The 10,994-nt window shown below is 50.3% G+C and overlaps 1 protein-coding gene across 1 annotated transcript; it reads left to right on the forward strand.

Moving 5' to 3' along the window:
* The first annotated feature begins 996 nt into the window (after nt 1-996).
* On the forward strand, nt 997-9,211 carry LOC144160026 (uncharacterized). Its single transcript, XM_077691647.1, has 3 exons — nt 997-1,184; nt 8,117-8,273; nt 9,206-9,211. The coding sequence occupies exons 1-3, from the start codon at nt 1,042-1,044 to the stop codon at nt 9,209-9,211; spliced, it is 306 nt and encodes a 101-aa protein (XP_077547773.1). The 5' UTR covers nt 997-1,041.
* Nucleotides 9,212-10,994: the final 1,783 nt, after the last annotated feature.

The raw sequence follows: 10,994 nt of genomic DNA on the forward strand, positions 1-10,994 counted from the left end.
AACCACTCCCCTCTGTAATGCATTTTGGCCCTGAGGGTATTGCAAATAAATAAAAAAATAAATTTACCCCACGCAGGATACCTTAGCTTGTATAGGAAGCGAGCTATACCATAACACCAACCGCAAAGGTCGTTGTCAGTACTCCTTGATCGTCATTGACTGTGTTTACTGGGGAGAAAAATGCTGCTTTTTTCTGGCATCGCAGAAGAAGAAAGTGGAGGTGACGAATCGGATTTGGATCTTGACCTACCAACAAACGAGCAACCAGGTTCCAGAACCATTCCAATATATTATACTTTGCCTCATGCCACCACCACTCCTCATATTCCTCTGCCAGCTCGTAAGTTCTCTTGTCCTTCTTGGTTGTATACGATTGTTCGGGGGACACCAAATTTAAAGCGCACTCAGTATTCGAGATGGTGAGGATTTGGCTCAGTTGGTGCGCTTTTCTTTCTTTATAAACAAAGGCACAACGACGTCGCAATTTTTCCCGACTTTCCCCGTAGATAATTTTCGGGATCTCGCGTCAGTATCTACAGAGGCTATCGCATTGTGAAATCTGAGTTTTAATGGATAGAGCTTCTTCAGGGAAATCCGGCAGGATGTCCGAGCAAGTGGCCGGCAGTGAAAAACCGTATCTGTGATTCCAATGCCTTTGGAAAGCCTCCTATGCTCTGGGGCATGTTTGCAGATCTTGGGGATTTCTAAAGATGTTTTTGATGCTTCCTAATGTGAGGCTCTAAGTTGGCCTTCGTTTTAATTTTAAGGGGTACTTATAAGGAACATTAGTTATTCGGATTATGACGTCACTTTTCGCGCTGACCTCAGGTGTGGGGAGATTTTACTACAGTGGCACTTTTTAAAATTTCACTTTCTTATTGCATGCAGACTGAATTTGTGAACAATTCACAGAGATTTATCTTTTCCACTTTTGCCGCTTTCTGCGCAGAATCACCGATGCCAAAATCCCCTCTTATCTGCATCTATGGCGAGGCGACGAACGAGTCGATAGAGTTTCCTGAGGATGGATTATGTGAGTTCATGTTTTACGAAGGCTTGTATGGTCCTGGCCAGCCGCAGCTACACGTCGTGAACATTCTGGCGTCAGCGAGGCCCCTGAATCACTTCGCGTCGGAGGCAGCGGCGCCCAGTTCAACGCAGTATGGGCTGTCTTTGCACTATGGGTGAGATCCGTGACACCGACGCCTCATGTTCTGGCTAGTGAAACGGCACCTTAAACAAACGTACTAGTCATACCCCAGTTTTTACTGCTTTCTTGGACACTTCAAATGTGATGTGATTGACTTAATCGAGCCCACAAAAACTCGCGTATCGCGAACGCACAACTTCCCGCCACAAGCAAGAAAACACGATTTTTGGCTATCAATTATACAGTGACAAGCGAAGTTTTCTTGGGCGGTTTTGTGTTATATTTCAACTGAGAAAACTATGAGCCTTTACACGTGGTCCAGGTTGATGACCGTGAACCTGAGGTGACCTAATTCGGAACGTTGTGCTTCCAACTTCCATTTTTTGGCGTCATTCAATCTGGGTAGATTGTCTAGGATCGGGGGGTAGACATATTCGTTTGCGGGGGAGAATCGGGGTGCAGCAGCTTTAAGAACATGGTTTTTACAGTCCCCGCACGCTTGGAAATTTTTGACACCCCAGGCTTCTAGAAAGGACGCCCAGAAACATTTGCCGTTCACGAGTCTGCTGTACTGGATACACCCCATTGCGATATTGCTCAAGTCGATGTTGAACCGCCAATCACACACCCTACAACTTAACGCAAGCTGTCCGTCCGGAAAGTTCCGTTTTAATTGAACGTATGTTTTAAGGAGGATTTTCTTCTTAATTCACCAGCATGATCCCTGCGTCTCTGCGATACCTTAGCTGCTCCACGTTCATGGCTGTCATGCAAGACATGGTGCATGCGTTTGCCCTTTTGTGCACGACATTCATCAGGATTTGAGGCCCGCCGACGACAATAGCATTTTTGTCTCTGTTCTTCCGTCAATCTTAGGCGCGTTTCTGTTCAGGACTTCGGACAATTGGCGGCGTTCCCGAGACAACAAACGACAGGCGAAATTCAATATTGAGAACAGCAACTTGCCAAATCAACACTTGACAAGTTGCTGTTCACAAGTTGCCAGCAAGGTGCTAGGGCGGAGTAAAATAAAAAAAGCAAGCCTACGAACAAGGCTACAAACACAAGCACATGAAAATGTCGCGCTATGGGACGCCTCGCGCTTCTAAGACACGTAGAGCTTTACGGAATTTTATTTACGCATGTTAAAATTTCTGATAGCTGTCGCCGTAAACAGCTTTGATGTACAATTATTCAACGTTTATGGCCAAACCCGGATATCGATATGCGTTAGAGCGCGTTATACAAAAAATCGTATGAACAGCAGAGATCGTGCAGAGATTTGGGGTGCGAGTGTCAGAGGAGTGTTCATAGGCAGGGTAATGGAACGTGCACCGTGGAAAAGGAAACAGCTGCCCCGGAGTGGCTGCAGCCGCAAAGTTCAACAGAAAAGTTAGATGCAGATCAAGAAAAGGTCCAAGTAGACTTTCGCTTTTATATTCTTGGAACGTTCTATGAATCCGCCGCAGCTCTTAATGGGTGGCTTTCCTTGGCCTCTAACCTGCCTTTGTCAGGAGCTCGGTTCTACCAAACATTGGATCTGAAATCCTACTTGCGCACAAAAAACCACTAGTGATCAAATACAAAGGCAGGAGCAGACGGAGTGGTGACAGGCAATAAGGCGGCACCCTCAAGTTGAAAAGATTGCATTGCCGCTGAATTTTGGCCCAGACCAGTTGAGAAGAAGCTATACACGTAACCACAGAATGCGGAAGATCTCTGCAGAATCGCGAAAAATTTTACCGTGGAGTACAAAACTCTAATTCATTGAAGACTCCCTACTCCCCTCAACATTTTTTCGGTCTGTTTGCAAAACAAGTGAAACACTGAATTTGTTACAAACCCTCTAGAGGAATATCTCTGCACCATTCTATAGGCTGCCATTTTACACCTTGAAGCAGGGTGTTTTGCTAAGGTTGGACATAAATTTGTTTTGCCAAAACCACACGAATTTATTCTCAGTAACTAACAAAAACGGCTGACGGCAAAGCACACTGTTACAGAGAACACAGTTACTTTTGTTGTCGCAGAGTGCATTTTTCCCATATAAATACATAGGATTGGTTTCTGTTTTTCTAGGAGTACTGCTCAAGAAAACGAAAAACCATTTTCTCCAAAAATGTTCCCCGTTTTATTTTTGTGATCAGCCTTGTGCATGGGTCTTCGCATGTTCATCCACGGGTATGTGTGCCTGTGCTTGTGCGTGTGCGTGCGTGTGTGTGTGTGTGTGTGTGTGCGTGCGTGCACGCGCGTGAGTGGGTGCAGGCGTCCATGTATGTACTGTTTTTTATGTTTTAGTGCGTGTGTGGGCACGTTCATGCATTGTTGTTCGTCTTTGTATCGGTTTGGTGAATGCGAGGATATGCGTATGCTTATATGTGTGTATTTGTGTGCATCTGTGTGCGCATGCATGTCTACAGTTGCATGCGCAAAGCGTGTGCTTATGCATGCAGACGTGTTCATATATGTGTGAGGCTGTCGCGAACGCGACAGAGACGAGCCGAGACAAGTCTAAACGCTATGCCATGCACCCAAAAACTGGGGCCCCGTTTTATTCCACGCTCATGGCGTTCGTGGCTGCTTGCGCACCGCGACGCGTGGCCCGCTCTCATTGGCGCTCAGCCCCAGCGCCATCGCCGCTGAATGATGATGAAACAACATTTATTGAGCCCAAATTATTTAGTGGTGCCCATAGGCAGCAGACGGGGGTGGTTCCCTATTCACGGGACCCATATGTCGCCAACAACTCCTGGCCCCTGGCCACCAGGGCTAGCTGGGTCAGCAGAGCGGGGCTGGACAGCAAGGTCTCCCATCGCTCAAGGAGTGTGGATGGGGAAGTGGAGGTAGGATAGGGGGGTGTAGGAGAGGGAGTGGGGGGAACTTGACTCTTGAGGAACGTGCATTCCGCCATGACGTGCGACAGGATGCCTTCGGGCTGCTTGCAGAAAGGACAGGTGGCGTCGTGTAACTCGGGATACATTCGATGGAGCAGGGTTGGGTGCGCGAGCGACCCCGCCTGCACTTTGCGCAGGATCGTTTGCTGTTGCCTGGTTAGAGAGCGGTGCGGTTCAAGTAAGGTGCGCCGTTCTTTCCTGTACGCTCGAGTAATCTCTCTGTTGCTTATCATCGGGCTCGGGGTGTCCGCATCATTGCGCGACTCGGTGGCTGCCCGGAGCGTCATTTCGCTGGCGTGGTAGTCGGCGATGGTGTTGCCTGCTACCCCCGAGTGAGCTGGGACCCACATGAGTTCAAGGGCTCGTCCCAGTGTCACTTTCGTGTTCAAAATCGCAAATGCCGCGGAGGAAACGCGTCCCCTTCGGTAGTTGCCGTACACAGTTTTGGAGTCCGTGACCACGGCCTCCACGTCCGGTTGAACGAGCGCCAGAGCAACAGCCACTTCTTCTGCCGCCACGGGATCTCTCGTCCTCGTCGATGCTGTGACGATCAGTTGGTCGTGTGTCGTAACGACTGCCGCCACCCGGTCGCTGCCTTTCCTAAGCGAGGCGTCCGCGTATAGAACCCGGGGATTCTCCTCCAGCTGTCGGGCCAGGGCCTTGTCCCGCGCATCGCGCCTCCCGTCATCCTTACCCGGGGTCATGTTCCGGGGTAGAGGCTTGGTTTCGATTGCCTCCTTCCACCTGTCGGGTAGGGGCGCCGTCGTCGGTATTGGCTCTATCCGCCATCCCAGCTTGCGAAGGACGGCGCGTCCGTGTTCAGTGCTACTGAGTCTGACGCGTTGATTAGTGAGGTGAGCTTTCACCAGCTCGCCCACCGTGTTGTGGACGCCCATGTTCTCAAGTCGTCGGGTCGACGAGTATATGGGAACGCCCAGAGCTTGCTTCGTTGCCTTGCGAATGAGCATGTCGAGGGTGTTTCTCTGCGTCCTCGTCAGCTGGAGATACGGGACCGAGTAGGTGACCCTCGAAACGACAAACGCCCGCACCAGACGGATGGCGTCGTCCTCTTTGAGGCCTCTGTTTCTGTTAGACACCCGGCGTAACATGCCGAGTACCCGTTCCGTGGTGGTTTTGATTTTAACGACGGCGGCGTCCAGTTTCCCGTTGTTCTGCAGCAGCAGGCCTAGTATCCTACACTGCTGCGTCGGCTTAATCTCTATGCCGTCGATTCTGACCGCGATGGCTTGTTGGGGCGCCTTCTTAAGTCTTCCCGGCTGTATGAGTAAAAGTTCCGACTTCTGCGGTGCGCAGCTCAACCCGCACGACTTCGCGTACTCGTCCACGGTCGTGGCCGCACGCTGCAAGGAATCCTCGATCCACCCGTCGGAACCGGCCTTCGCCGTCCACACCGTGATGTCGTCGGCGTAAAGGGCGTGGGGAAGGCCGTCTATTTGTTCGAGTAAATGAGGTAAGGGGAGCAGAGCCAGGTTGGAGAGCAGGGGAGACACGACAGACCCCTGAGGGGTACCCCACTCGCCGAGCTCGATGGGATCCGACTTCTCCCCTCCTACTGTGATGGGGGCTGTTATATTGATGAAAAAGTCCTTCACGTAACCGAAGGTTCTCCGGCTGCACTTTATCTTTGTCAAATTCGACAGCACGCTCGCGTGCGTCACGTTGTCGAAAGCACCTGTTAGGTCGAGAGCGAGGGTCGCCCGTGGACCGTGCCTCGTGGCTTTTTTCACCACCAGCTCGTGAAGCTGCACCACGACGTCTTGGGTACTCAGATGTTTCCGGATGGGTACTCAGATGCCCCTGCAACCGACGTAGCACCATGCGCTCCATGACTTTTCTGACACAGGACGTGAGGGATATGGGACGCATGTTGTCGATCGAGGGGGCCTTTCCGGGCTTCGGATGAATCGTACATCTGCTTCCTTCCACTCGCGCGGCAACCGAGAGCTCTCCCAGGCTTCGTTGACGTGCCCAAGGAGCTCGCGCGCCGCCGTACCGCTCATGCTGGCGATCAGGTTGTAAGTTATGGCGTCCTTGCCGGGTGCGCTTCTCTTGTTGCTCTCGTCTATAGCAGCTCTACCACAGTTCCGCCATGGTAAACGGCCTGTCGAGGTCTTCGTTCTGCTGGAGCGCCGCCACATAGCCCCCTCCCCTTGAGACGGAGTCTGGAGGAGGAGTCCGTGTAGAGAGCGGTACAGCAAGACGCACAGCCTTTGCGTTGCGAGGTTCACGGGTGGTGGTGCGAAGGGAAGGGAGACTGGTGGTGTTCAGGGTGGAATGATGGGTGGTGGAGTGGAACGCAGGCAGGCGAATGCGGGCTTGAGGCGATCGATGGAAACGACGGTGTCGCGGCCGTTGACGCGAACTGTAAACGTCTTGTCAGAGCGTAAAATGACGAGATGATGGCCGGTGTATGGTGGTTTAAGTGGTCGGCGGGCACTGTCGGCACGGATGAAAATGTACTGGCTGTCAGAAAGGTTTGGATGGATAAAAGTGTCCTTGGTGGAACACGACCGTGGTGGTTGGGGACGGATAGAGCTGAAAAACCGGGTTAAATCGTTTACGTAGGACAGTCCAGGGGACGAAAGGTTGTCTTGTGGCTGGGAAGGAACCAGGAAGTCTGCCGGTAAGCGCAAAGACGTGTCATAGACCATTTTAGAGGCGGCACAACCAAGATCTTCTTAGATGACAGTGCTTAATCCTAGCAGCACAAGAGGAAGGTGAGCTGTCCACTGTTCAGGTGATTCGTGAGCCATCAATGAGGCCTTTTGCTGACGATGAAACTTCTCGATCATGCCGTTGGCTTGAGGATGGTTGGCCATTGTTTTTAGGTGCGTTACACCGAGCAGGCATGTCAAACGGTGGAAGAGCGTAGACTCAAATTGGCGGCCACAGTGTGTTATAAACTCCGACGGCACGCCAAAACGGGCGATCCACGTGGACATAAGTGTGGAAGAAACAGTCTCAGCCGTTATATTGTCGATTGGAACCACCTCCGGCCAGCGAGTAAAACGGTCGATCACTGTCAAGATGTAACGGTAGCCCTTAGATGGCGGTAGCGGGCCAACGAGGTCGACGTGAATTGTAAAGAAGCTAGAGTCCGGCAAGGGAAAATGGGCCAGACATGATGTGGTATGCCGAGACACCTTGCATTGCTGGCAGGCGAGGCAGGAACGAGCCCACGCGCGTACGTCAGGATTCATGCCAGGCCAGACGTATTTCTCGGCAACCAAACGCCGTGAGTCACGAACTCCAGGATTAGAGAGACGGTGAATAGAGTTGAAAGCAATGCGCCTGAGAGAAGCAGGAAGGTACGGTCGTCTGCGGCCTGAAATCGGATCAGTGTCGCAAACGATGCAGAATTGCCGCCGGTGTCACGAGGAGGGTCCATTCTGGCTCCTTGACTCCGCTGCAGCGTCCGGGTCACCAATGTCGCGAACGCGACAGATAGACGAGGCGAAACATGTCTGAACGCTATGCCGTGCACCCAAAAACTGGGGCCCCGTATTATTCCACGCTCGTGGCGTTCGTGGCTGCTTGCGCACCGGCGACGCGTGACCCGCTCTCATTGGCGCTCAGCCCCAGTGCCATCGCCGCTGGAGCGCCGCCACACGGCCATGTTCACAGGCACGTGTCTGCGTGCGTGGGGACTGTGTGCACGTGTGTAGCGTGTGCGTACGGTGTGTGTGCGTGTGCGGGTGCGTGTGCGTGTGTGTTTTTCCTTGTGCGTGTGTGTGTATGTATGTGTGCTGTGCGTGTGCGTTGTGTGTGTATGTGTGAGTGCGTGTGCGTGTGCCTGTGTGTGTGTGTGTGTGTGCGTGCGTCTGTGTGTGTTTGCGGGCGTGTGCGTGTGCATGTCCATGTATGTGCCTGCGTAGGTGTTGTGTCTATTGCGTAGAGGCAAGATCGCTCCAACATACTTTCCGCTTTATCAAACGCAGTTATTTTACGGAAACATCTCAGGCCATTCACTGCCCCTTGCAGTAAATACGTTGATTGTTGCGACCCATGTGTCGTTATAGACGCTCAGTGTTTTCTCCTTACAATATTGCAGGGCCCAGGCGAAAGTTGCGCAAGACGTGGAGTCCCATGAAGGGCGACGGAACATTGCCGAGCTCTGGAACAGGAGGATACGTCACTATGGTTTCCTCAACATCGACTTCACCAGATTCGACCCCAAGGATTTTCAAGATGCCCTCGCCACGCTCAGAGCAAGTTGTCAGCTGCTTTACCCGTCAGAAGGCAATGGAGCAAGAAAAACGCTCCGCAGCTGTACTTTAAAGCTGCGGGAACTTTACAAATACCGTACAAGAGGAGCTAGATACATGAGAATGAGAACAAACAGATGCCAGATCTAAAAGCTGCATGATTAATGGCTTCATCGAATGAGCTTGTAGGTTGTCGGATGTGTATTAAAATAGGCGCACACATGCGCACTCTTGAAAAAGCGCACTCGTACTCCGTTCAGTCTGATACGATGCTACGCAAGGTTTGGTAAACGATGAGGTCACTTTTTACGCGCCTTATTTTATGGGTTAACCTAAAGATGGTAGCCATTTGACCTCGAACGTGGCAATGATTACAAGTTTCTCGGTCACATCGCTCTGCAGGAAAATGCACATCTGAAAAACATTTAGGCCATTGTGCTTCTGCCGAAATAAAGGAGTGCTAAGTCAGGAATTTACTTCACAATACGAATCATCATGATTCTTACGCGGAGTGAACATGTTTACGATGTTTGAATAGTTGTTACCGCACGCTCGAAGCTTCGTTCATGCGGTTTACTTGTTCTTAGTATATTTACACGGGCGATGCCAATAAGGACAGGAGGCACTCATATAGTCTCTACGAGGCCTTCAAATTAGGCAGCGTCTTTACGTGTCAAGCTCTGATTTTAAATTTCTTAATATTGCAAATGAGGCTGTGGAATATAGCGAGTGCTTTGTGGTGTAGGTGAAAGGGCAGGTGCTAAGGATAAAACAAAAATGATTCAGAACCCCTCAGTCAAGAGTTTTCATGTCCCGCCAAGGCCATGTATTTTAAAAAATCACGCAAATATAATTGATGATAAATTCGGCGAAATAAACAATAATTGCCGTTTTAGATTTTTGCATTGCAAGTTTCGGTATGTCTTTAAATTCAGAGCTAAGTGGTTACTGAACTAGAACTCAGCCTACGCTTTCCTGCCCTAATAAGCCACGTGGCATTTGATCTTTTCGACGAATGCATGCTCATTGTCCTGCGCGTGCTCTAGCACTGCGTCTGCGGTTATGTTTGGCATCGTTCCTTGCAGGTTTTAAACAACACCCTTCAAGGGCTCCGTACCAAACCCATGGAAGCAGCATACACAGGATTGGGGTTTTATGTCGTGGCAGGAAACCGTCTCAGCGTTTCAGACGCCTTCACGTGAGTGCCACGTGGGTTTTGATGTTGAGAGGCTTATGGCCACTAACCAGTGATCTACAATATCCCACTGGATTCTGCACAGGGTTAAAGAAGGAGCTGAGCTACTTTCATGCATGATGTGGGGCTACCACACCGGTTGTGGCCGATGCCCTTCCGAGAATCTATAACACCTTAAAGTAGAGCACACTCGTCACGCACATAAGAAGGAACTATACAAACCACAGTGCTGTTTTCTTTTACTTCCTGTGTCCGTGTCGAGTGTGGTAGCCACTTTAATTTGTTTAAGAAACAGTGCTAAGCAGCCCACTTGTCAATTCATCAGAGAACCTTGATCGAGTGCAATATCGCACGTCTTACACGTCTTGCACTACAGTAACTTTGCCAGACATAACACAATACGCAACGACTTTTTCTGTCTTGTATTCAGGGCTGTGTACACTCCGTCGTTCATCGTCGCGCATGGGCACATCGGCTTTGACGACCGCGAGTATACCGGCGATTGCTTCGTCTACCCGCCGACAATCATGAATGGAGCGAAGCAATACGAGACCAGTCAGGTTCGTCGCATGCACAGGACGCCAAGGCTGCCATTGCAGGCAGCCATAACTGGCAATTTCAGATATTACCGCATTATTTCATCTGATCGAATACTCAATAATGCTGTATGAGTAAACTTTATAAGGCGAATGGTTTGAGCGGCTTTTTGTGCGGAAAGGAGCCTTGTCTTGCTACAAGAACACCCTCTGATGCACAAAGAGTGAAGGAGCCCGTCACAAATGTCATAATTTGTACTGAACCGCTCATATCAATGCAGTTGTATAATGTGAATCAATTGGTTATAAAAATGGGTTCATTTGGCATTGTATGGGAAATAAACCCGGGTCCCCAAACTATAAAGCCAGGCAATAACCCCCCCCTCCCCGATACATCAGCTGCTTTTTCCATTTAGTACCGTAATTGAACACGACAAGGCATGTTCAACAACACCAGCCAAAGTAAGCGAAAAAAAAACAGAGGAAGAAAATAAAAGGGGGGACTGCTGTACCTTGAGCGGGCAGTTACTTTCTTTACAACAGACATTTATTAACGACCACAAGTCTTCATGATCACCTCTCCTAACGAACACTTCTCACAGTTCCTATGATTTCTACAAAGCGCCATTAGAGCGGCTTTGCATTTGCAATCGAGTTCAGTGCATTCATGCGCCTCCGCCCCATAGAACGCTGGTCCAAGCGGAAGAGCAGGGCATGCGACAAAACATCTGCTACCATAGCAAAGTATCTGCTTCCATTGGCCGACAAAGCCACAAATTTTTTAAAAGTGCGCTGCACGACATCCAAGAAGTGTACTGCGTCTTAGCTGTCCAAGAACACACGTTAAACACAATGGCTCTCCCTGAGAGAGAACATTCTGCACCCATGGACAAGAGGAACCGAATTCATATCATGGCGACCAGAGTGTCTGGGTGTGTCTCACCAAACACATGAATGTGGTTACCCATTTATTTGAATACAGAGTGAGCCCTG

Source organism: Haemaphysalis longicornis, unplaced genomic scaffold (genome assembly GCF_048455015.1).
Source record: "Haemaphysalis longicornis isolate Haplotype H1 unplaced genomic scaffold, Haemaphysalis longicornis Haplotype H1 scaffold_10, whole genome shotgun sequence".
NCBI lineage: Eukaryota > Metazoa > Arthropoda > Arachnida > Ixodida > Ixodidae > Haemaphysalis > Haemaphysalis longicornis.

Bases quoted from the DNA above. Each gene is read 5' to 3' on its own strand.
- LOC144160026 (XM_077691647.1), top strand. From the start codon at position 1,042: ATGTTTTACGAAGGCTTGTATGGTCCTGGCCAGCCGCAGCTACACGTC. The intron at 1,185-8,116 runs GTGAGATCCGTG...ACAATATTGCAG, and splicing joins GGGCTGTCTTTGCACTATGG to GGCCCAGGCGAAAGTTGCGC.